Source organism: Peromyscus eremicus, chromosome 8a (assembly GCF_949786415.1).
Source record: "Peromyscus eremicus chromosome 8a, PerEre_H2_v1, whole genome shotgun sequence".
NCBI classification, from domain to species: Eukaryota; Metazoa; Chordata; class Mammalia; order Rodentia; family Cricetidae; genus Peromyscus; species Peromyscus eremicus.
The window spans coordinates 36,366,236-36,393,663 of NC_081423.1; the positions used below are offsets into that span (position 1 = coordinate 36,366,236).

Consider the following 27,428-nt stretch of genomic DNA (forward strand, 5'->3'; position numbering starts at 1 on the left):
AAGGGTCTAGAAATACTTATTTCAACTAAAAAGGCACAAAAGAACAAGCAAATCCACAAGACAGTATATTGACTGCTACCTTGAGATTGGAAGGAACCCATAGTGATTGCCATTGGGACTGTTTTCTTCTCTTTTTGGAGGACAGAAAAATCCCACAATTAGACAGTGGTCATGACTGAACATCTTATGAACATGTACCACTACACTAGACATTTAAAAATGGTGATTTTTTATATGTCAAGTCTACCAACAGCTACAAAAAAAAAAAAAAAAAAAAAAGGAAGTGAAAACAAATTACAAATGAATGAACATTAGATAGGAAAACTAACCACAAGGTGTTTAAGAGCAAAACAAGCCAGTAGTAATTCCCTGGAGGACTCAACAGAGAATGTTACATCCCAGATAGGCAAGGTTCCCTAAGAAAAGCAAAGCTGGAAAACACTGAACTACGACTCAAGAAAGCTTAATTTAGCCTGGTGGTGGCGCATGCCTTTAACCCCAGCACTTGGAAGGCAGAAACAGGTCAATTTGAGGCCAACCTGTTCTAGAAAGCAAGTTCCAGGACAGCTAGAGCTGTTAGACAGAGAAACCCTGTCTCGAAAAACCAAAAAAAAAAAAAAAAAAAAAAAAAAAGCTTAATTTACGGCTGGAGGTATTGGAGATGACTCCTAAAAATGGCTTGCACACTCCCAAGAACATAATGCCAATACATGTATGTTTTATGTTTTTTGTTTGGTTGTTTTTTTTTTTTTTTCCAGACAGGGTTTCTCTGTGTAGCTTTGGTGCCTGTCCTAGAACTCACTTTGTAGACCAGGCTGGCCTCGAACTCACAGAGATCCACCTGGCTCTGTCTCCCAAGTGCTGGGATGAAAGGCATGTGCTGCCGCTGCCACCACCTGGATGTTTTTTGTTTGTTTTTAAAAAAGGGTTTTAAGAACTGCCACATGAGCAAACAATTCCACTCCTAGGTGCACACCTCAAAAAACTGAAAAGATACTCAAGCATCTGCTCACAAATGCCCACCTCACACCACTCACACACAGTTAAGGGTGGAAATATGTGAATGCACATGAACTGGTGGATAAAGGGCACATGATATAGCCACACAATCCAACACCATTTGCCAGAAGTGACAAAAATGTACTGGTACACACTTCCTCATGAATGAACCTCAAAACCATCATGTAAAACACACAGCCATACACATTCATGACTCCACTGCTGTGATGTGTATAGAAAACGCAGATGAAATTTGAACCAGAACCAAGAACTGCTTACACGCTCTGGGAATCTTTTTTTTGTTTTTTGAGACAGGGTTTCTCTGTGTAGCCCTGGCTGTCCTGAAACTCACTCTGTAGACCAGGCTAGCCTCAAACTCTGAGATCCTCTTGCCTCTGCCTCCCAAGTGCTGGGATCAAAGGTATGCTCCACCACCACCACCACCACCACCACCACCACCACCACCACCACCACCCCCAGCTCTGGGACTTTATCTTGCAGTGACTGTTTCCTTTTCATACAAGTGATGCTTCACAAAACTGCAGGTGCTAAATACCACTAACTGGTCCTTTAAGTGCTTGTTTGGTGTGTACATCCATTTTTTTTTGAGATGGGATCTTACATGTCCCAGGCTGGCCTCAATCTCATTTGATGGTACACAATCAAGCAGCTGGCTGACTTAACACCTGGAGATATCACATCTACCCAGACTGATGATTAAATGAAGTGACACCTCCCCTGTCCCTACCGCATGCAGCAGATCGGCCTGTCTTTGATGGCAGGTTTGTGACAGCAATGTCTCATGGAGACTATGCTGCCTCAAACTATGTAGCTGAAGACGACCTTGAACTATTGCCTTTTAGTGAGTGTTTGGACTCGTTTACATTTGTGATGACACACATGTGGAGGCTCTCTCTTTCCACATGTGGATCCTGAGGATTAAACTCGGGTCACAGGCTTGACAGTAATCGCTATTACTTGTCCAGTCATCTCTCTGGCCTGCTATTGGACTTCTGGTCCTCCAATGTATCAACCTATTATGTGGTGCTGGTATCTGAACCCAGGGTTTCAGGAATGCTAACCAAGCACTCTACCTACTGAGCCACACCTCTAGCCTTTACCTCATATTTTTTAAAACTAAAGACAACATTAATTCAGAAGATATACTATCATATTAAAGTAATCTAATCTCATTCATTTCAAAAATAGGTAGTCAATTGAAGACTTAAAAATGAAACCTATAAAATAGAGTCTAAAATAGTCTGTGTTCTCACATGTAGATACAATACAACCTGCTTTTTGTTTTCCACTGGGGGCGGCCATTGGAAAACAACTGTTTCTTAACAACAAAGCAGCATTCAGGGCTAGAGGGATAGATGGTTCAGCAGTTAAAAGCACTAGCCACTCTTCTAGGACCCAGGTTCAATTCCTAGCACCCACAATGTGGCTCACACTGTCTCTAATTCTACTCCTAGAGAGTCAACAGCCTCTTCTGGCCTCCACGGGAAAAGTGTGTATGTGGTCCACAGACATGCAAGCAAAGCACCCATACACATAAAAATTAACATTTTAAAAATAGCATACAGGCAAATCGGATTCTAAACACACTCACCTACTTAACTCTTATAAACATCATTTGACTAACAAATATCTGAAACATATTGGCCTACCCTCAATCTCAGAGTCTCTCTCTTACACACACAGATGCACACACATTCACATATTTGGGGGTGGGGGATAGTGGAGGAGAGGCCCCACACTCTATAAAGACAAGCAGGAGAAAAAGATAAGCAAGAACAATCTTGGACACTGGTCAACAGTAAATACCATCTCAAATTTTTTAAGGGTCACTCAGGCTCACTTTCCCAAACAAGTCATCAGTCTTGCCTGAATTTTACCAATGGATTTAACAGCCAAAAGAACATCTCACTCCCTCATCCAAGCAACATAATCAGGCAACAATAACACTGAGTGTTTCTGAAACAGCCTTAAGTGTCAATTACCCAGAATTCTTGCAATGTTGTACAAAAAAGGGCTACTGCCCTCAAATGATCCTGAACTACTCAAAAAGAACTATTTTTCATTTGTTCCTTAACTAAATTTATCCTATTTAAGCATTAAAGCATGGTTCGCTAGTTTTCTGAAAACTAGTAATTTGTGTCTAATGTGTACTTAACTAGTAACTTTCAGGAACATTTAAGTTACCAGAACTGTTACCAGAACATTAAGTTACCAGAAAGTAACTAAACTTTCTGTCTCCATTACTAGAACCACCAGATCCAACTGTTACATAAACACTGGGTCCCAGATGACCTGCAATTTTTAACACATTAACCGCCATGACTTTAATCATCAGTTACACAAAATGGAAGGTCACAGTTCATTTAACATTAAGAATTAATATGGTTACCTATTCATAGTTCCGGATACATCAATATCATTCATAAAACATTCAATGCTCAAAGGGAGGTCTGAAGCATTTGCACTCATCAATTTCTTGAGTTTCTCACACTCTTGAGACAGTCGTAATAAAGCACGGACTTTAGATTTTATGTCTAGCTTGTATTTCTTTCCAAATTCTTCACAGAAGTGATTTACTAACACCTCATCAAATTTTCTGCCTCCCAGTGTTGTATCAAAAGCTGTCGCCAAAACCTTCAGGGGAAAAAAGATAATCCAAGTTAACCGATTTTAAAGTTTACAGTGATGCATACTCTATATTTTAAATGCCAGAAGTATGTTTATCAAGGCTGAAAATAAGGCTGTAGCACATAATCCTTGTTAATATTACACTATGAAACAGGCAGACCTTTTATCACTGCCCAGCCAGTTGCCCTGACAACGTACTAAATAAACTTATTTTCTTTCTTTGTGGGGAAAAAAAAATAAAAATAAAAATAAATAGAAATAAAAGCATACACATAGGAACACTTTGAAAAGGGTATATGGCTCACTCCACTAATGCAACCCCCATCCAGAGGCTGAGACAAGATGACTGTCATAAGCCTGTGAACTCCAGACCAGTCTCAACTACAATCAAGGCCAAACACTTCTAGTCCCAAAACTACTAACAAAACAGTGTCGAGCTAATCAGTTCACTGTCAGAAAGCTGCAGAAGTCTAAAGTACAAACATGTTTCTATGTGCAACACTTAAGTATGGCACAGGTGCACTGACAGATCTGTAGAATTTTAAGTATTAGACCCAAAGCAGATCCAGTCAGAGATGACAAGCCAAGCAACAACATTTTTGTGAGGGAACAAAACTAGTAAAACTTTTTTTTGGGGGGTGGGGAGGGTTTCAAAACAGTGTTTCTCTGTTTAGCTCTGGCTGCCCTGGAACAAACTATGTAGACCATGTTGGCCTCAAATTCAGAGATCCGCCTGCCTCTGCTTCCTGAGTGCTGGGATTAAAGGTGTGCACCACCACTGCCTGGCTAAAACGTAACCTCTTTAATGAACATTACATGTAAGAAATTTTCTTAATAAGTTTACTGAAAAATTGGACATAAGATTTGAGTACCGAACACCGGGCGGTGGTGGCGCACGCCTTTAATCCCAGCACTCGGGAGGTAGAGCCAGGCGGATTTCTGTGAGTTCGAGGCCAGCCTGGTCTCCAAAGCGAGTTCCAGGAAAGGTGCAAAGCTACACAGAGAAACCCTGTCTTGAAAAACAAACAAACAAAAAAAAAAAAAAAAAAAAAAAAAGATTTGAGTACCGAGATTCCAGATTTATTTTCTTCACTACAATATAGGCGGAGGATGTAGCTCAGCAGAAGAGCATTTGCTAAGCAAGCCTGAGGCCCTAGGTTCAATACTCAATCCAAGTTAAGATAAAGCCAGGGGTAAAGGTGCACATCTGCAATCCCAGAAATCTGGGCTGAGACAGAATGCTTGCTGAATTTGTGGCCAGCCTCAGCCCAAGTGAGACCTTGCCTCAAAATCTAATTTTTTTTTTAAATATCAAAGTGTCAGATTTTTAGAAATAATTCTATCAGTGTTTTTTTTATATTTTAATGTATTTATTTACATATTTATTGGGGGAGCATATATGTATGGAGAGGGTAGTTTTCAAGACTCAGTTCTCTCCTACCCTGTGAGTGCTGGGAATTAAACTCTGGTCATCAAGCTTGGTAGCAAGCATGCCTTATCTACTCAACCATCTCACCAGTCCTTCTATCTCTGTTTTTTCAGTACACAGTCCTGTCTAGCTTGAGAATTGCTTTGTAGACCAGACTAGTCTTAGTATGATACACCTGCCTTTGTTTCCCAAGGGCTAGGATTACAGTCATAAGCCACCATGGCTAGCTTAAAAATCATATAAACATTGACAATTATATCTGACCCATAATTTGGCTATAAACCTTCTAAATATTCATTTCCCAATAAATGTTTGGTAATTTAAAACAAGTAGAATATAGAGGAGAAAACAGAACCAAGTCTATTATTCAAAACACAGTGGGGGGGGGGAAGACAGGCAAATTTAAACCTTGCACCAAAACCTCGACACACAACTCAAGTAACTAACCAGTCATGAGATAAAGCAACCTAGCCAGAGGGACAGCTAGCCTTCTACTTACTGTACAGCTCCTCAAAGGAACCAGACATTCACGCTGTGGTAATGCCTGCCTTTCAACAGTTCTGTCTACAGCAGCGCTTCAGACACCTAGACTAGTGTAAGCATCATTCTAGTCTAGAGTCCTTTAGCATACAAAATCTGGTTCAACATCTTTTTTCTAGAACTCTCCAAATCTCAAGAGCACCTTTCACATCCTCTCAATCCCTCAATTCACTATGAGAAGAGATAAGGAAAATGCTCTGAAGAAGCCCACCAGAATGAGCTGCTTCCCACAGAGCACAAGTAGGAAAGCCATGACTACAGAACTTAGAAACCTCAGCTCAAGGCTCATACTCCTTACTTCACACCGCACCGACTCTAGGTACAACTTGTTTGGGCCCACAACCTCCACTCCCACTATAATATCTGCATTCCAGCTCAGGTGGCTTCATAACAAGCCTCCATTGATGACAAAAAAAAAAGCTGTAACTAATCTGTCACTCAAAAATTTGTAACAGTTATATTTAATTAATGTAACAGTAATTTCCAGTCCTCTGGAAAGATACTTACTTTCAGTTTTCCTCTATTAAATGCACACACAGAAACTTGATAGGCAGAATGTCCCATGTCTACAAAAACTACATTTCTTGGTTTCTCCTCTAAGGCAGGAAGATCTTGTTTATAGATTCCATATGCAAGGGCAACTACACAAGAAGAAGGAAAAGAAAGTTCAACATAGTATCTTCTAAGTGCTAAAATTCATGTAGGCAACTACAGGTTTCTATCTCAGAAACCAGCTACACTGTGTACTGTGTTGGAGACAGAATCAAATTCTTTATAAGCACAGCATAATTTATTCATGTGGAACATTAACATCACAGCGTTCAATGTTAACCAGCTTCAATATTTAACAAGTCCAAGAGTAGGAGTTAACAAGTCATCTGCAGCTGTTTCATTCATTAATGCCTCTTACCTGCAGTTGTTTCATTCATTAACCGCAGGCAATTGAGACCAGCAATCTGTGTGGCATCCATCACTGACCGGCGTTCTGCATCAGTATAGAAACAAGGAACCTACAATAGAAACCACTCTCTTTACAAAGGCCTGCAAAAAGTTGGTCCTTGCCTGGCATCCAGAAACTAGATTAATAAATAGTTCCCTCAGGCTAATTGTGGAGGTGCTTATCTGTAATGCCAGCACTTAGGAGGCTCTGAAGCCAACATGTTTAAAGCTAACTTGAGCTAAACAGACCCTACCTAAAAAAATAATTTAAAAGTAAACTAATGGAATTTTCCCCCTTTACCAATTAAAAAATAGCTGACTGTACTAAATTACTTATACAAGCAACGAAGTTTGTACTGACTACCTGCTTTCCTGAAGTCCAGAATGATGTACATGCTGGGTAGGATACTTGTGGGACCAAACCCAAAATAACAGTGAACTTCTAGACTCAGGCCACATTTTCTGGATGGAGAATGTGCCACACATGTTTACACCTTATGCTGAAAGAATAAAGTGCACCTGTGCCTCATTTCTTCCACCAGCTACTTCATCACCTTCTCCCTCTGTCTACTGCAGGAGACTCCTCCCAGCACATCACTCAAACTCAGTGAGGCCTTAAAGACTTTTAGGCAAGACTCAGAAAACCGTATTTTAAAACCCAACCCCCTCAAAATGAGGGGGGAAAAAAGCCATCTAGACATCTCACTATTTCATATAAATGTCATTTCAGCATTACTCAGTCAAAGGAAGGGGCATTAGACAAAAGAAAGAGGTCAAGTCTAGAAGACCAACGGAGAGCTTAGGAATGGTAGAAAGAACATGACACGTAACCCATGCCTCAGTCACTAAGCCAGTGGTTCTTAACCTTCCTAATGCTGCTACTTTGTAACTGCAATTTTGCTACTGTTATAAACACTAATATAAATACCTGATATTTAGGATATCTGATATAGGACCCCTGTGAAAGTCATTAGACCCCCTCAAAGGGGTCATGACCCACAGGTTGAAAAACCACTACACGATAAGCAATCAGGCACTTCACTTGGGCTCCTGGCAGGCAGCCTTTCTATTCTTCCAATCCCCAAATTGTGAAACATAACTACTACCCAATCTGCTAGATAACCAAGGAAGCTGCAGTGAAAAGGGCACCCAACAGCCCTGCTTTGCCATTAAAACAAAAAACCTATGAAGACGAAATGGCCAAAGAGCTAAAACATCAGTGTGGTGGACAGTTTTATGTCAACTTGATACACGTAAAGTCATCTGAGAGGAGGGAGCCTCAACTAAGAAAATGCTTCCATACGATGGGAGCTGTAGGCAAGCCTGCAAGGCATTTTCTTTATTAATGACATATGGGGAAGGATCTAGTCCACTGTGGCTGGTGGTCCAGGGCTCTATAACAAAACAGGCAGTACAAGTCATGAGGAGCAAGCCGGTAAGCAGCTCTTCTGTGGCCTCTGCAATCAGCTCCCATCTTCAGGTTTCTGCCCTGTTTTGACTTCCTGTCCTGATTTCCTTCAATGATCAAAAGTAATGTGGAAGCAAAAGCCAAATAAGCCCTATCCTCCAAGCTTTTGATCATGGTGTTTCATCACAGCAACAGTAACCTAACTAGGACAATGAGATAAAAATGGCAGAATGAGGGCACTACATGGCAAAGGCAATATGGACACCCACACTTCTACAGCCTCTAGACCCACCACACAACACATGAGACTACTACAAGTAGCCAGGCTCCCATCTAAACAAGGACACATAGAAGACAAGTGTGTTTTTAGTACTAGATACAGGCAGGAGGGGAAAAAAATGGAGGCAGACATTTACATCTAACATTCAACTCATTCAGTAAAGTAGCTATCCTGTCCCTAGGCACTACACTGGGTGCTGGAAGGAAAAAAAAAAAAAAAAAAAAAAAAAAAAAAAAAAAAAAAAACTAGGGAAAAGTGGGGTTTCAAATGAGGCTTGAAAGAGACAAGATTTAAATCGGTACAACAGAGCCCTAAAGTGGCTCAGATTGGGTGAGTAGGGTGATGATGATCCCTGTCCTTTTACTTTTAGCCAGGCAGGCTGGATCATGCCTGGAATTCCAGCAGAAACAAGAGGCACAGGGAGGAGAATGGCAACCAAGTCCAAGACCAGCCTGGTGTACAAAGCAAACTCCCAGGCCAGCCCAGACTACACGGTGAGATCCTGTCTCCAACAACAGAAAAAAGAAAATGAAGCCTAGGTTTCTGGGCGTGGTGTTACTGCAATCCCAACACATGGGAGAGACAAATCATGAACATTTAGTCACTGGGGCAGCCTGGGCTACACAAAAAGACCCAGGCTCAAAAATAGTAACTTCTCAAAATTATCACTACAACCCAACATAACAATTTTCCCTTGCAATTAACAGCTTTCTTCTCCCTGCTTAAGGCAGGTCCCCAAAACCACAGAGCCATACTCACTGAAACAACACAGTCTACCACAGGCTTCTTAAGAACACTTTCTGCTGTCTCCTTCAGTTTGGACAGAAGCATAGCAGTCACTTGCTCGGTGGTAAAATTCCGCTCTTCTTCCATATATGTAACCTGCAAGAAGACAAAGGGATCAATTTTAGTCCACTGTATGTCCTAATCATTGGAACAGTGCCTCAAGAGGAGACTGGAGAATGCTATCTTTTCCAAGAGTATCCCTTTTGCTTAACTTACTTTTCAAACCTGATACTTTGTGAAAGACAACCACAACCTAAAGCAAACCATGAGGCAATTATCTGAGCCAGAAGCAAATCATCCTGCCCTACCATACTGCTGGTAGAAGGTGCCTTGTCAGCTGGCATATCAGATGGACTAGAGACTGTGTAGTGAGTTGTAGTGGCATTTGCTCCACCCCTGACCTTGGGCTATCGGGCCGGAAGGAGGCACTGCTTAGTGCTTCTTGCTGTTGTAAGGAACCGGAGAAGGGTCACAGGGTCATGGTGTTTTTTTTTTTGTTGTTGTTGTTGTTGTTGTTTTTTTATCCTGGCATGACCAGTGTTGTGGGATGTCTTTCTGTATGCTGTGAGTATGTGTTGCTCTGACTGGTTGATAAATAAAGCTGTTTGACAATAAGGTTAGGCGGGACATTTGAACTGAAGAGAAGAAAGGGTGAGGGGAGATGCCAGCCTGCCGCCCAAGGAGTAACAAGATGTCAGCAGACCAGTAAAGCCACGGTCACGTGGTAACATAGAGATTAATAGAAATGGATTGAGTTAAGTTATACAAGCTAGCTAGCAAGAAGCCATGGGCCATACAGTTTGTAATTAATATTAAGCCTCTGAGTGATTATTTTATAAGTGGTTGCAGGACTGCCAGGGCCAAGTGGGACCTAAGAAATTTCCAGCTACAGTGATTCTATGAATTATGCATCTCTCCACCTAGGACACAAGTGGTTTTAGGATCATTATGCTCCAGAACCTACATAGCCACAATAAATGCTTGCTGGGATAAAGAATAAATGGTGACCAAGTCTCAGGAAACATTTCATGATAAAGCCTTACCCTGCCCTGGATAAAGTCTGCAACCCTTCAGAGAACAGCAAGGTGAATGAATGTTCAAGCATTGCAGGATAACCCCCCATACCCTTACCCCCTCCCCTCCCCTCCACCCCCAAAGCTGAGCCCCACCCAGCAGTTAACATCCAAAACAGGCCCCCTCTCAACTTGGAGAGGTGCTTGTCTGAGCAACCATAACCTCGCTTCCCTCCAATTCAGTGCAGCAGCTGACACTTGGTCATTTTACATTATGGCAGAGACAGGGACAGACCTCACTGAGCCCCTTTGTAACCTGCCCCACCTGCTGACTTTCCGCTTGGCTCTAGGTCAGTTCCTAGGCTTTGTGTATACATGAACCAGGTCCCCCAGGTCGTCTTCCTCCTTTCTCCGCCACATCTGTCCTGCTTCTTGACTTTAACAAGTCCCCCTTTCCTCACAAAACCTTTTCCCCTTCTGCTGCATTCCAGCCCATCCATCAGTAAGTCATTCAAACTCTACTGAGACTACTGCCACAGGTACCTCACGTAAGCCTAGTAATCATTTCTAAATTACATTCATTTATTTGGGAAGGGTGGGTACATGCCACAACATGTATAAGTCACTCAGAGGACAACTTTCAGGATTGAGTTCATAAACACTGTTCAGTCTTGATGACGGCCCTTTTACCCACTGAACCACATGGTGATTGATTATTCTTGAAGAGAACCTTTCTCTCCTAATCTGAATTCTCTGCTACAGTGCCAGACCATACTGTTCTCACACTTCTCACTATCTGATGGATGTTTTGTCTGTTTTATGGTTACTAGGATGGAATCTAGACCTCATAAATTGGCCTACTACTGAGCTATACTCCCACACCTTTGAGTCTCAGTAAGAATCTCATGATCAACTGGTGTGCTCTCAAATACCACACCTCGCTGAGGATGGTGGCTAACACCTGTAATCCCAGCACTCAAGAGGCCAAGGCAGGTGAATTCAAGGCCAGCCTAGGCTACAGAATAAGACCTTGTCTCAACAAACAAAAACATAACATCAAATACCACCTCTAAAACTCCCTTGCCTAGATTCCTTTTACACTCTAACTGTAGGAGATGTACGCTACCCAGCCCACATTCCAACCTCTTAGTGTTGTGACAGTCACTAATGCTCCACAAAGATTCTTCTGTACATGTTCCAAAGACAAATATCAAATTACTCTTCCCTAAATCATCTCTGCAGCTTCAGACCTACTGCCATGACTACAGCCATGCACCTGGCTAAAGACTTTAAAGTTATTCTTTGGCCTACTCTTCCACAAGTCTTCTCTAACATCACCTTGGAAACCAAAGTGAACACCACAAACCAAGTTAATATCACTCCCCTGGCCTCCAATGCAGAGAACACCACCATCAATAGCTCCCAAACCATCATAATCAAAGACCACCAGCTTTTATCAGCAAGAAATATTCTTAAACATTTTCATTAAAGGGTCTGGAGAGATAGCTCAGTGATTAAAGAGCATTGGCTGCTCTTCCAGAGGACAGGAGTTCAATTCCCAGTACCCACACATGAGGGTTCAAAACTATCTGCAATTCCAGTCCCAAGGGATCCAGCACCCTCTTATGGACTCTGAGAGCACCAGGTACATTCACAGTGCAGGCAAAATGCTCATATATATAAGATTAAAAATAAAAGTTTAAAAACAATATTTCATTACAGCTTTATCAAAAGGACACACACTGAGCTGATAAAGTGCTATCTCTTGACAATTATCTGCAGAACCTTACCTTTATGCCCGTTAATCCAGTGGGCAACTGCACAACATCATACGCAAGATTAGCTTTTTCTGCCTCCACAAATGGATCAGAGAATGCACGCCCATGAAATCTTTTAAAGCCTTGAACTGTGTTCTTGGCATTGGAAATAACCTAAAAGAAAGAACAGCATAGAAAGGCCATTCAGTTTTCAATTTTCAACAGCCTCAGATTAGTTAGAATCCTTTTAATTCACAAAATTTCCTTCTAGAGCCAGGCACAGTGGTATGTAACTGCAATCCCAACATTCAGGAGGCAAGAACAACAACAACAAAAAGGAACAAAACAAACAACCCACTCCAGGCCAACCAGGGCTACAGAGTGAGACACTCTCTTCAGAGCAACAACACACACAAACACATGCACTCGCCAAAAGGGTTCTAGGGTATGCTTTGCCCTCGGCTGCCTAGCCTACTCCCTGTCCTATAATTAATAAATAAACAAATAAATAAATAAATAAATAAATAGTAAACTGTCCTATATCCATTTCTAACCATAAATAAATATAGATAGATAGATAGATAGATAGATAATAAACTGTCCTATATCCATTTCTAACCATGTATCCCTGGTAAAACTCTGCCCTGAAACACAAAAACATGGCTACTTCACTAACCCATCTGTCTTTCTGTAACAATCTCATAAATGCTCAAATGCAAAAAAGAGGTTTATAAAAGATGGGGGAATGGGCGCCGAGCGATGGTGGTGCCACCATCGCCCACCTTTAATTTGGGAGGCAGAGGCAGGCGATCTCAGAGTTCAAGGTCAGCCTGGTGTACAGAGATAGTTCCAGGGCTACTCAGAGAAACCCTGTCTCAAAAAAACTAAGAAGATGTGGGGGAAAGGTATCCTTCTAAGTTTCAATTTCCTTTAGACATTCAACTTTTCTAAATCAGGTAAAATGAGAAAAAGTGACTTACATGAGTCTCAAGAGGCAGAGCTGAAAAACATCTAGCATATTTTTCCTCTTCATCAAGTCAGGCCACTGCACTTACCAAAATATTTCCTGTTCCTAAACTTTTAATATTTACAGAAAGTGACTATCAGTTTCTAATACTGCTCACAGTGTACGCTTCACTCTTTCCAGAACAAATTCATTAATACTTTTTAATTCATAGATTCTCCTTAAACAGCCTTACCATAGGGCTGGAGATCTAGGAGGTCAAACCCATACCTGGCATATACACAACCCTGAATTCATGTGAACACGCAAACACAGCCCCATCAAATTTACCAGAGTACACATATAGGACAGATACTATTTGGGAGAGTATTGTAACAGGTATCTTGTAACTATTCTTGTAACAGGACAGTGAATTAATTATGTTATGTCCAAGTACCGAAGTACTATATAAGGGTAACACTTTTTAAGTGAAAAGACAATTATCTGTGTAATATGAGCTCACTTAGAGGAATGCTTAGATGCTTACCAAGAACAAAAGATTACTCATTTAAACAGTAACAGTGAAGTTGGGTACACAGGTCAGTGGAAGAGTGTGTAAACGGCATGCACAAGGTCCTAGGCTTAATCCAAAGAAAGACAGTAACAGTCGTTTCTCTACATAATGGTTGAACAGGTGACTTCCACATTCCCTATACTTTTTCTAGATCCATTTTCTAATTCCTCTAGAACAGACAGTAACTAACAGAGAACACTGGTGGACATTTTAAGTTCTGGGATGAATGTGTGCTTCTACTCACAGCACAAGATGTAAGGAGCCTGCACAGACAAGAAAAGCTCTCTACACAACTTCTTTCCATCTAGGCCAAACCAGTAAGGCCTCCAAAGTAAGAACTGGCCTGAAACAGAAACTCAGTATATCACAATCAACAGTCAGCATAGAACCAAGCAGCCAGTGTAATACAGTAACTATATTCAGTAGGGAAAGCAGTTTCAAAAAAACTCATTGATGTTTATAAAACAACCATTTGAAAGTAAACATAAATTTGCTATCAAATGTCTCCAAAATTATTTAGAACACTCTACAAATAAGACTATGAAACATTCAACTTAAGTAAAAACCAACTAACAAAGCACCACTTTTCTTTGAGATAGGGTCTCTCATTTACCCCAGGATGGTCTTAAACTTGCTACATAGCCAATGATAACCATAAAGTGCTAGTTCTCCTGCCTCCGTGTACTGTCTGGTTTTACATCAACTTGACACAAGCTAGAGTCTTCAGGGAGGAAGGAGCCTCAGTTGAGAACATGCCTCCATAAGATCCAGGTGTAGGGCATTTTCTTAATTACTGATCAATGGGGGAGGAGGGCCCAGCCCATTATAGGTGGTGCCATTCCTGGGCTGGTTGTCCTGAGTTCTGTAAGAAAGCAGTCTGAACAAGCCATGTAGAATAAGCCAGTAAAGTAGCATCCCTCCATGGCCTGTGCATCAGCTCCTGCCTCCTCCTGCCCTGCTTGAGTGCCTGTCCTGACTTCTTTTGGCAATGAACAGCGATGTAGTGTAAGCCAAATAAACCATTTCCTCCATTTGCTTTTCGGTCATGGTGTTTACAAAGACTCCACCACCCAAGTGCCGGGATTATAAAACAAACTACATCTGTTTTATGTAGTGCTAGGTAGGGAATGAACCCAGGCCTCAAGCACACTACCAGCTGAGCTCCATCACCAGCCAAGAAACTGTTCTCTTTATTTTTGTGTACACATAAAGTCAGTATCTTTCCACCTTACTTTCTGAGAAGCACTTAGAATCACTCAGCCATCTCCCCAGCCCTATCAGCAGCATCTTAGGCTCACTTTAGGTTCTGCATGGTCCAAAAAATTCATGCATTTGTTGCTCCAGACTGAACTCTAACAAGGTCAAACATGCAACTCCTTAGCTCAACAGATACCTAAGACATTCATTCAGGGTAATAGATTTTTGGGGCTTTTGTTGCTCTGGTTACTCAGAAACAAGCAAATATATCAAGATCCTGGATGAAAAAGAACATGGCAAGTCTTTAATATGCCCCTTCCGATATAGTATCCTTTCTTGTGGAACCTGATTAACAATAACCTTAACCTTATACATGATGAAGATGAAAGGCCCAGCAGAATAGACTTCAAAAGGCATTTCAAACACCAAAGGTTAGTAACCCTTTGCTTTAAAAAGATCTGCGTAGATTGAGTGTGCTAGCACACAACACATGGGAAGCTGAGGCAGGAAGAGCTTGAGTTGAAGGCCAGCCTCAGCTACAAATTGAGTTCTATGGGAACCTGGGACATATAGGAAGACCCTACCTCAAAAAGAAGAAAAAAAAATCCAGGTAATAACAAATATTAGCAATTTACATCAAACATTACATGCCAAGTGTCATTTCCCACAAGTACTTGAAAAAAGGGCTCTAGCGCTGAGTGAAGAGAAGGACAAATTCAGAGAACTAAGTCATTTTAGGAGGGAAGAGGGACACTGTACCTGGCTCTTAGCTGCTGCTCCAACTGAACGATTCTTAGGACCAAAAGAAACACAAGCCCTAGAAGACAAAACCAACACTTAGGAATCAGACTTTAGTATAATACATCTGAAACCCCAGCAGGCAATATTTCTGAGGATCAGCTAAAAGCCATGTGTTTCTTGAATTTTTAAAATTAAAATATAATTACATCACTCCCCCTTCTCCTTCCAATCCTTCCCATGTCCTCCCCCTTCCCTTAAACCTGTGGTCTCTTTTTAATTATTACTGTTACACACACACACACAAATACACCTGCTGAGTCCTAATAGTGTTGCTGATATATGATTTCAAGTGTAGGCCATCTATTTTAACAGCACATGACATGTCTATGATTTTGACATTTCTGTTGCATAAAAAACTGTCCATGAAATGGACTGAATCTTGTCATTTAAAGGTTGGAGCACAGGTCTGATTTCATAACTCCATGTCTAAAATACTAAAGAGAGATAGATGGGACAAGATCACCCTAACCTTCCACATCTCATGTTCAAATTCCAATACAAAGCAATGTATTCCCATATCACTATCAATCAAAGTCTTATTTTTAACACAGCTCAATTTCAAAATGAATACAGTCTACAAAAACTTAAAAACAACTAGGGGCTGGAGAGAGCTCAGTGGTTAAAAGCATTTCCTGTTCTTCCAGAGGACAGGAGTTCCGATCCCAGTATACACATTATGGTTCACAACCACCTGTAACTCTGTTGCCCTTTTCTGACCCCAGAAGGTACCAGGTATGCAAGTGACGCAGAGACATATATGCAGACATAACACTCGCACATCTAAAATAAAAATGAACAACTCTGGCCTACTCGTGTCAACAAAAAATAACTTACTTAGAACCAGCTTGCAGACTCAATAGGATACTGCCAAGAACTTCATCTCCACCTCTGAACACTTTTTCAAATCACTGTACACATACTTGGTTGAGCTACTTGCTTTTTTAAAAAAATATTTTTATTATGTACTTATGTGTATATGTGTAAGTCTGCGTATTAGTGAGAACAGAGGGCATCAGATCCCCTAAAGCTGGAATGACAGGCAGTTGTGAGCTGCCAGATATGGGTGCTGGGAATCTAAAGAACAGTATGTGCTCTTAACCACTGGGCCATCACTCCAACCCCCTTTGCTGTTCTTTTAAACACCCAAAGCAGAAACCTGCTTGTAGGCTTCAAAGAAAACACTATTTATGCTTAAAAAGTAGACTGCGGCCGGGCGGTGGTGGCGCACGCCTTTAATCCCAGCACTCGGGAGGCAGAGCCAGGTGGATCTCTGTGAGTTCAAGGCCAGCCTGGTCTCCAAAGCGAGTTCCAGGAAAGGCGCAAAGCTACACAGAGAAACCCTGTCTCGAAAAACCAAAAAAAAAAAAAAGTAGACTGCTAAGGAGCTGGTGCTTTTGCTATCTAGACTTCTGTTTTGTAACCTAACACCCCTAGAACCAGGTCATATTCTCTTTATGCTCATGTATCACTTCCCTTTCCAGTAACTGGCTTTCTCTTCTTCCTACTTTGCTAACAGTGACTTTACTGGTTGCTTCCTTTGTGTATTACATCCTTTGCCCTTAGAAATACCCTATCTTACACCATTTATCCGAGAGAAAAAGTGTGAAATAATCATTAGTAAGTTGATTCATCTAGGGTCTGAAAGTGATGAACTCAGAACTCTAGATCATGTCTCTGTAATTCACACTCCAGCTTTAATCTTCTCTATCCTACAGAAAACACTGACTTATATCTTCCAATTCGGCAGAGTAAGAATAAGAGTCCTGGAGGGGCCACCAAGCATGACAACCTGAGTTTAATCTCCAGGACCCAAAAGGTAGAAGAGATCTGATTGCCACAAGATGTTCTCTGACCCCTGCGCGCGCGCGCGCGCGCGCGCGCGCGCGCGCACACACACACACACAGTAAACATATTTAAAAACTTCGGGGGGGGGGGGGGTAGTTTTCTCAGCATAGCCTAGGCTGTCCTGGAATTCACTTTGTAGACCAGGCTGGCCTCAAACTCAAGAGATCCACCTGCCTCTGCCTCCCTCTGCTGAGATTGAAGGTGTGCACCAACACCCAGCCGTATTAAAATTTTTAAGTTACATTAAAAGGGGGAGAGGGAAGTTGTTTTTTCCCTTTTGAGGGGCCCGCCCACCCAGCTCCTAAAAAATTACATACGGAGGCTTATTTTTAATTATAAATGCCCAGCCTTAGCTTGGCTTGTTTTTTGCCAGCTTTTCTTAACGTTAAATTAACCTGTCTTTTGCGCCTGGGCTTTTACCTTTCTTTATTTTTGTTTACCTTTCTTTTTTACTCCGTTGCTGGTTGTGTAGCTGGGCGGCTGGCCTGATATTCTCCTCCTCCTCTTGCCCCTAGATCTCTCCTCGCCCTTACTTCTCTTTCTATTCTCTCTGCCTGCCGCATCGCCTATCCTTTCTCCTGCCTTGCTACTGGCCGTTCAGCTCTTTATTAGACCATCAGGTTTTAGACAGACACAGTAACACACTTCACAGAGTTAAACAAATGGAACATGAACAAAAGTAACACACCTTAAAATAATATTCCCTAACAGGAGGCTGGAGAGAATACTAGGCCTCTCTGAGCTTCAGCGACTAAGAACCCTGTAAGCCCTTCTCCAAAAGGTGCAGGCCTCTCTATGCACTATACTGTCCCATACACAGACTGAGAGCTCATGAACTTCTCTCTGAATCAGAGTTCTTTGTTTAGGCCTAAATAGAAGCAGTACTTTTTTAAAAAACAGGTGACAAGCTCAAAAATAGCTACCAGTGACCAATAGATAGATAGATAGAGAGATAGATAGGATAGGATAGATAGGATAGATAGATTAGATTAGATTAGATACATACATACATACATAAAAATTAAGTGCCAGTTAAATGGTGCTAATCACAGGCCAAACTGTCCTTAAAAAAAAAAAAAAGCCCACACAATCTTACCCCAGTAATCACACTCCAAAAAAAATTGCCTCGCCTAACCCTTGGCAAACTTCCATCTTTCTACAAATGACCAGATCAGATTTCTGAGCTACAAGACCACAGTGCCAACATAAGACAATGTTATTCACCTTCCCTGTTTCCAGTAGGCCTTTGTTCAGACCTTAAGTGTTAAGTCACAAGGGTGGAGGAAGGCAAGTGTGACCAGAATATATTATATGCCAGCATGAAACTGTTAAAGAATAAATTAGTTGAGGATGCAGCTCAGTGGTAAGGACTCAATCAGAATACCTGAGATCACAGGAGGTCCTGGGTTCAAGTTATGGTGGGAGGAGGAAGGACCAGTAATCATTTAATTGAAGGATGCACTGGCAATTCTTTAAACATATATAGGCAGCATTAGTCTCAGTAGGTTATAGGGGGGTGGGGATGAAGTTGGTGTAGGAGAATATGGGGAACAGGTACCCAGGCAAAGTAAGAAGGAGCTAGGGGTAATTACCTTAAAAATATACTGTACATACACGTAAAATTCCCAAAGAATAGTTTTTTAAAGAGTTGATTTTTAAGTATTACTATGTCTAAAAATGGACAATGTTCCCATTGAACAGGGTGGGGTGTTCAAGACAGGGTGTCTGTGTAGTCCTGGCTATCCTGGTACTAACTCTGTAGACCAGGCTGGCCTCAAGAGATCCTCCTGCTTCTGCCTCCAGAATGCTGGGATTAAAGGTGTGAGCCACCACCACCCTATAGTTGTTTACTTAGTAACTGAAGTAGTATGGTCCCTGTTACCCTCCAGACAAAACCAACTGCCCACAAACATATCCCACACTCCTGCCAATGGAACCTAAGGCCTCTGCTATTACAAGCCAAGCTCTACAACTACTCATAGTGACCCCAACACAATCCCTATAAAGCCTCGCAATCTTCCCTCTTCACTAAAAACAACTTTTGCCACATGCAATATACTGGTCCTTCAGACATCCCCTGCTTAGTAAAACTGTCCCAATTCCACTTCACACTCCCAAGTCGAATAAATTTATCATTTTTACCTCTTAACTTAGTCTACTTGGCTTAATTTCCATATAATGAGAAATTCAATTTTGATTTTTAATCTAGTTGCTTCCTACTCTGAAAGACTGTTTTACAACTTCTAAGTCACAGTTTATGAGTGAATCTAAAAATCAACAGTTAGGTCAACTTGAACACTAGCATGTAGTCATGCACACAACAAGCAGGCACACACACTTGTATATGCATAAAAATGCAAAAAGTTCACTATCAATTGTGACATGCCTACAATGTCTTAATGCAAAAAGCCTCAACAAGCCAGGCATGGAAGCACCCACCTTTAATTCTAGCGCTCAGGAGCAGGGGCAAGTGGATGTCTGCAAGTTCAAGGCCAGTGAGGTGTAAGTCACAACAAATCGTGACTTATCATAGGGTTATAGGCACATGCTTTCCAACAATGCAGCCTCTAGCCACAGGAAACTATTTGAATTTTATTTATTTAACTTTAAATAATATGTAAAATTCAGTTCTTCAGACCCCACCGCCCACATTTCAACAACTCAATGCCTAAGTGTGGCCTGTGGCTACTGTTCTGAACAATTTGATACAGAACACTTTGGTTAACATGAAGTGCTTTTTTTTTTAAATTAACTTTTATTATTTTATTTATGTCAGTGTTTTGCCTGAACATACATCTGTGCACCACCAGTGTCCAGAAGTCAGCATTGGATCCCTGGAATATTAATCTATACATTAATTTCCTTGAAGTGGGTTGTTTCTTTTAAAATCTACATCTCCCTTAATAGTACCAAGGTTAACATATATCTCCAAGAGCAAAAAAGAATGCCTTTCACAGAGGATAAAAGGTCAGCTGGCAAATGGGCTTGCTACCAGCCCTGAGTTCAAACACTGGGAACCACACGGCAGAAGAAAACTGATGCCACGTCTCACTCCACATGCTTGCTGTAGCACACACACAAACTACAAATAAATACAAGTTCCAGTTGTTTTGAGCAGTTGGGGGTTTATTGTTGTTTCACACAAGTCTCACTATGTAGCTCTGGCTGGCTTGTAACCGTATCAATCAAGCTAGCCTCAAACTCAGATCCACCTGCTGCTGTACCCCAAGTGCTAAGTGTATGCCACCAAGCCAACAATACAATTTTTTTAGTATTTTTTTCCTTTATTTTTTCGGTTGAGACAGGGTTTCTGTGTATCCCTGGCTATCCTGGAATTCACTCTGTAGAACCAGCCTGGCCTTGAACTCAGATCTGCCTGCCTCTACTTCCCAGGCGCTGAGATTAAACGCCACTACTACCCAGCACAATTTTGTAATTTTTAAAAATGCCTTTCGCCGGGCGGTGGTGGCTCACGCCTTTAATCCCAGCACTGAGGAGGCAGAGCCAGGTGGATCTCTGTGAGTTCGAGGCCAGCCTAGACTACCAAGTGAGTTCCAGGAAAGGCGCAAAACTACACAGAGCCGGGCGGTGGTGGCGCACGCCTTTAATCCCAGCACTCGGGAGGCAGAGCCAGGCGGATCTTTGTGAGTTCGAGGCCAGCCTGGGCTACCAAGTGAGTTCCAGGAAAGGCGCAAAGCTACACAGAGAAACCCTGTCTCGAAAAACCAAAAAAAAAAAAAAAAAACTACAGAGAAACCCTGTCTTGAAAAACCAAAAATAAAAATAAAAATAAATAAATAAATAAATAGAATGAAAATGCCTTTCACAGCTGGAGTTATTCAATCTTTTACATATACATATATGTGTGTATATATATGTGTGTGCATGTGTGTATATAAATATACATATATATAAACAAAATCGGACACATGAGAACAGTTCTCACCTTCTTAAAAAGCATGTCACTGAGCCAGGCGGCAGTGTCTCACGCCTTTAATCCCAGCACTCAGGAGGCAGAGCCAGGTGGATCTCTGTTGAGTTTGAGGCCAGCCTGGTCTACAGAGTGAGTTCCAGGACAGGCACAAAAACTACACAGAGAAACCCTGTCTCGGAAAAAAAAAAAAAATTTACACTTAATCATCGTAATTCTGTAAATGAAAAGCTCATTCAAGACAAGTTCTTATAAACAGCTAAATAAAATGCAAACCCAGAATTCATAATCAGGGCTGTGAGACTCCGAACAGCAGGCATGCGCCCTTATTTTATATGCAAGGGTGTTCTGCTTACACGTTTGTCTGTGCAACTCACTACACCAAGTCAACTCTGCACAAACCCCTAGGAGCACTTACAATCACAGCGGGACAGTATTTTTCCTCCATCCCAAACTGTCATTACAGGAAACTAATTCACACTTAAGAGCAGGACCCTCTGTTCTAAACTGTAACTCTTACAAACAAAAGTTCTAGCTTTTCTAGATAAGACATACTACTGGCCAAATATTTATGCATTTCAAGAGGGGCTGGAGAGATGGCTCAGGGGTTAAGAGCACTGGCTGCTCTTCTTGAGGACTGAGGTTCAATTCCCAGCACTCACATGACCAGCTCACAACTGTCTGTAGCTCCAGTTCCAGAGGATCCCACACCCTTGCCCAGACATACATGCAGGCAAAACGCCCATACACATTAAAAATACATAAAATGTTTTTAAGAATAGTGCACAGATTTCCAGATTTTAGTGTCACTATAATATAGTTAATGGAACATTAATCAAAAATACAAAAAGGTCCAGGTACAGCAGCTCATGCCTGTATCAGTGTTCAGGAGGCTGAGGCAGGATCATAAATTCAAGACCCTATCTCCCAAGGAGAGAGGGAAATACAAAAAAGACTACTGGCAAATATATTCTGGTACTATACTACTATTCTATACACTAAGAAAAAGACAAGCCAGACATACTAGTGTATACTTATAATCCCTGTGCTCAGCAGTGGAAGCTGTAAAACCAAAAATTCAATTCTTGGCTACATACACAGTTCAATACCTTGGAGACATTGTGGCAGAGAGAACTAACTCCTCCAAGTTGTCCTCTGACCTCCACATGCATGCCAAAGCACGTGTGCTCACACTACATGCACAATACTAGTGTAAAAAAAGTAACATTAAATGTAAAACTTCAGATTTACTCAAGAGCCATTCATTTCTCCCACTGCTATCACACAAGGAGAAACCAAATACTATAGGAACTTTCTGGGTACCGACCTATTTCTTCTCTTTTCCAATGTTCATTCTCACAGTCTCACAAAACCAATCTCTCGGGAGGCAGAGCCAGGTGGATCTCTGTGAGTTCGAGGCCAGCCTGGACTACCAAGTGAGTCCCAGGAAAGGCGCAAAACTACAGAGAAACTCTGTCTCAAAAATAAAGTAAAATAAAATAAAAATAAAAAATAAAAAAATCTCATTTTTGTGTTTAGGTTTTTTGGATTTTTTTTTTTTTTTTTTTTTTGGAGACAGGGTCTTTCTGTGTAGCTATGGCCATCCTGGAACTTGCTCTGTAGGCCAGGCTAGCCTCAAACTCAAGAAATCCTCCTGCCTCTGCCTAGGCCACCACGACAGGCTGCCAATCATATTTTTAAAAGCTAGATCACTTTCCATTGCACCTATATGAAAATTGTAAGAATCCCCTAAGCCTTGCCTCAAGATGAGCCATCATCCCCTCAATCTGTCAAGTTCTGCTTACTTCAGGTCTTCCCATTTGCTGGAATAACTCCTCCTCAAGCCCATCATGGCCTCCATGTAAATCCTACCCACCTGCCAGGTCACAAACAACATTCTGAGAGCACGCTCTAACTACAGCCCACAACCAGCTCTCTGTTACACTCTCATCTTTATCTGTACTTTTCCACTTTGTTCTTCACCAGATAGTAATAGTATGCCCTTGTTCAGCATGTGGCTTTTTCCATTACCATGCCTATGACGGCAAGACTGGGTATTTTGTTGTTCATCACAGAATCTCCAGTACTTAACACATACCACCAGTCACACTGGTATCTGCTAAAGGAGGTGAAATGCAAAGACCTGGCTACTCCTCTGGCTTAAGTCAATCCCAGTTTGAAATGAAGTACATACATAAAGCTTCATCTGCCTTTGCAGACTTAGTGCAAGTGGGAGCGTGTTAGACTGAAAATGAGATACATCTGTCACAGCCAAACCACTGAGACCTGGACCTTTCCACTTTCACATTAAAACAAAGCTGCAACAGTCTCTGCATACTTATGAGATCTAAATCCATTCTTCTACAACCTGAAGCAAAGGCCCTGTGCTTTCTGCTCCCATTGGGAAGCCAAGCCTCCACCACAGAAATCTGTTCATCAAATACATAGCATAGAGCACTTAAATGAAGCCAAGCATAGTGGTGCACACCATGATTCCAGCACTCAGGAGTATCACATTCTGTCGTTCTTTCAAAGCCAGTGGAGAAACACTGAGGCCTCAAAAAAGAAATTACAGCTGAGTGTGGTGGTGCACACCTTTAATCCTAACACTCAGGAGGCAGAGGAAGGTAGATTTCTGTAAGTTTGAGGCCAATCTGGTCCACATAGTGAGTTCCAGGACAGCCAGAGCTATGTAGATAGACCTCATCTCAAAAAAAGAAGAAAAAAATAATAATTCCTTGCGTGGCTATGAACAAAAACACCTGGGAAACTAAGGCAAAGGCAGGATGTCGGTGCTACCTTGACACAGACACATGGTCTATCTAATCACCTATTCAGTCTTTATGCAAATTTAATTGCCATCAGGAAAACAACTAAAGTTTCAAATAATTCATGACAAAACTTCTGCCACAGCTGCTGTCTAGAGGTAACAGGTTAAGGCAATCTGAAGGAAAGATAGGAGCACTGCTTCCCAAGCCTCAGGCTCCTCAGGTCATGTCTCTCCTCCTCCCCCCACTAAAGTGTAATCAATTCTAGGCAGGTGAGGACCAAGAAGCCCGTTTCTTCAGCCTGTTAAAATTTCCTTAGGAAGATGACTTTAAGAGATAAAAGTGAGAACCCAGAGGAAGCATAATCTAATATGAAATTAATGCTAAAATGCCTAGAAGCAAAATTTTAACACTTTTCAAAAAGCAGTACATGATATACCTCTGGAAAATACAGGCCAGAATACCCAGTTTAAAAATGGCAATTGAGCCGGGCGGTGGTGGCGCACGCCTTTAATCCCAGCACTCGGGAGGCAGAGCCAGGCGGATCTCTGTGAGTTCGAGGCCAGCCTGGGCTACCAAGTGAGTTCCAGGTAAGGCGCAAAGCTACACAGAGAAACCCTGTCTCGAAAAACAAAAAAACAAAAAAAAAAAAAAAATGGCAATTGAGGTCAGGCGGTGGTGGTGCACACCTTTAATGCCAGCACTCTGGGAGGCAAAAGGAAGGCAGATCTCCAGGCCATCCTGTCTATATAGTGAGTTCCAGGACAACCAGGGCTACACAGAAAAACCTTGTCTCAAAAAATACACAAAAATGACAAATGGGAAATGCAGATTGACAGACAAAGGGGGCAGGTGAGCAAAATGTTCAAAAAATATTTTTGATAATGGTCCCAGAGCTTTGTGGCACTAAAAAACTTGAGGACTGGTCAGCTTAGTTGCTAGAGTGCTTGTATGGAATGCCTGAAGCCCTGGATTCAATCCCTAGCTGTGCATAAGACCGGTGTTATGGTATATACCTGTACACTGTGGGAGGTAGAGGGAGGAGGATCAAGAGCTCAAAGTCCTTCTCAGACACAGTGATCTCAGAAGCCTGGCCTACAAGAAACCTACCACAGAAGACTGGTTTAAAACTCGAGATGGAACAATGAACCAGAACTGTGAACCCAGAAATAACAGAGCTTCTTCAAAAGTTTGTCTAAGTGGAATTCAGTAGATTTAAAAAGTTCTATTTTTAACACACCTGTAATCCCAGATATTGGAATACAGAGGCAGGATTAGCAAATCTGAGGTCATCCTGGGCTACATGGGGAGAATTTGTCCTTTAAGGAAAAAAAAAAAAAACTATCTACATATATTGAAAAGGTAGGCTCCCTTTCACTCAAAAAAAAAAAAAAGCCTGTTATGAGTCATCTTTTTTGGAGATTTGTCTACACTGGTCCCATAACTTCGTGTAAGTTCTAGAAGTCAAAGTGAGCCCTTGAGTCATGCATTAACAATTGTGGCCAGCATCCGGCTGGAATTCATTAGCATGGAAAAGTGCAACGCTAAGGACGAGGTGAGCAGACTGGGCAAAGAATGACCCAACATAACTCAATATCCAGAAACGATAGGGAGAAAGGGCTGAAACGCTATTAAGAAAAGCATCAATTTTATTAAATCTCTTATTATGTATACTGACCACCCCAATGGCGAACTGCCGGGAACAGGGGCCTGAGCACTGGGTGCTCAGACTCCACATCTTCCGGGCGCCACCCCGCCCCCACTCACGTGGGCCTCAGACCGCTTCCCAGTCTGGAGGCCACCATCTACTCAAGTTAACTTTTATTAAACGCTTTCTGTGTGCAGAGTTCCCACCTCTGTTGGGTTCAACAAAGCTCAGCAAGCCCTGGACCCTAGTTTCAGGTCCACCCCACCCCACTCCCCAAAAAAGGAGGGAAGGGCGGTCCATCCTACGGTCTCAGGCCTGCCTTCCCTTTCAGTTCCTACTCGTGCCCTCCGCCGATCAAGAGTACCGGCTCAAAGCCTTCGTTTGGCCCGCGGGAAAGGCCTCGCGCCTGGCGCAGGCCCAGACTCCGAAGCAGGTGGCAGCCACGGGGGGACCCGGCAATCGGCAGGGGTCTCCTGCCGACCCTCAACTGGACAACGAGGCGACCCCGCCGGGCAGGCCCACACTTACGGCGTGCAGCGGTCGCTATACTCGTTAGCGATCGTCTCGATGCCGCCGGCGCGGGCCACAGCGACATAGCAGCTCTGAAAGCCCAGGTCTATGCCCACCACCGACATGGCGCCGGCTACTGCTCGGGCTCGGGCCCAGGGCCGGCCGCCGACACTGCACACGGACCCCGGCGGGGTTGGCGCGTGGAAAGGGCGAGCCGCGTGGGCTGACGGGGCGCCGCGGACAGGCGGGCGAAGCCGGGCGACCGTCCACGAGGGTGCTTGGGTCCTTGAAGACGACGAGCCTCCGCCGCTCAGGCCGGCTCCGGCTCCGCGGCAGCAGAGGAGGCGCCGGTAGCGGGGGCGGAGAAGCTCTCGAAGGCTCTCGTTGCGACAGGAGCAGGGCTGCAGCGCGAGAACTGCGCAGGAACGGAATGTTCTCGCGAGACACCCCCCCCCCCCGCAGCTCCGACGATTTTCCTCCTGAGGCTCCGCCCCCCGGAGACGTAGGGATGGCGTCACGTCCTGGCACAGGAAACTGGGGAGGAAGTGAGAGGACGAAAGCGGTCTGACGCCAGGTTGTCGGCTGAGCCTGCGCAGAGAAGCCCCCGCAGCCGCGGTGAGCTGTAGAGCGCCTACCTTCCAGAAGTAGGCGAGCGGGAGTGAGACAATGCTTCTGAGAGCCGCGTGGGGCCCACTTCCGCTGTGTCTCGTCAGCGCGGTGGGACTTCCGGCGGTGGCTTCGCAGGCCCTCCGCGGTTTTTCTGAGTCCCCGCGGTGAATGCGAGCTAATCCTGCATTTACTGTATCAGATGAGCCCTACGTGAAGCTCAGTGAGTGTGAGAGACAAGCGCTAACCAAGACAGGAATCCACTCTTTCAGCCTGCTTTTCACCACTCACGTCCTTAGGTCAGATGAGTCATATCCCTGAGCTGGAAATAAGGACCCAGACAACACGCTCTGTGGACCAGAAGGTCTGCTAAGACCAGTGGCAAATTTTTATGACTAATGCATATGTATAGCACTTGGGGGGGGGGTACAAAATCTCATGCAGGCCAGCCTCCAAGGATGACCTTGAAATTCTAATGCACTTGTCTCTACATCCTTAATTTTGGGATTACCGGAATGCTCCAACATACCTGGGTTAAGCTAAAGAATCTTACACTGTAGTGACCCCCCCAGTTTAACCAGGGAGTTACTGAGAGTTGGAGAGTAGCTCCAAAGCATTTCTGATAATTGGCCTACAGAGATTGCAATCTTGAGTCTTCTAGTTTCCGGTTGTTTTGTGGCTGGGGATATAGCACAGTGGTAGAATACTTGCATGCTTAAGGTCTTGGATCCCCAACACCACAAAATTGTAAGAATTTTGAAGTTTCACTTATTTGTGACTTTTTTTTTTTATGATTGCCTTACA

General features: G+C 42.8%; 1 protein-coding gene across 3 annotated transcripts in view; it reads right to left on the reverse strand.

Moving 5' to 3' along the window:
* Hspa4 (heat shock protein family A (Hsp70) member 4) overlaps positions 1-26,431 on the reverse strand; it is a 43,408-nt gene extending 16,977 nt beyond the window's left edge. Inside the window, exons 1-7 of one of the 3 annotated variants that reach the window (XM_059270537.1) lie at positions 26,037-26,431; positions 15,274-15,331; positions 11,834-11,974; positions 9,004-9,126; positions 6,528-6,627; positions 6,125-6,258; positions 3,410-3,654 (exon numbers count right to left, since the gene is read on the reverse strand). In XM_059270537.1, coding sequence (XP_059126520.1) covers positions 3,410-3,654; positions 6,125-6,258; positions 6,528-6,627; positions 9,004-9,126; positions 11,834-11,974; positions 15,274-15,331; positions 26,037-26,143 — 908 coding nt within the window. In that variant the 5' untranslated portion in view covers positions 26,144-26,431. Of the gene's footprint in view, positions 1-3,409; positions 3,655-6,124; positions 6,259-6,527; positions 6,628-9,003; positions 9,127-11,833; positions 11,975-15,273; positions 15,332-25,100; positions 25,196-26,036 lie in introns of those variants that run through there. The other 2 variants (XM_059270539.1, XM_059270538.1) reach the window with 2 other exon arrangements.
* Between the last annotated feature and the right edge of the window lie 997 nt (positions 26,432-27,428).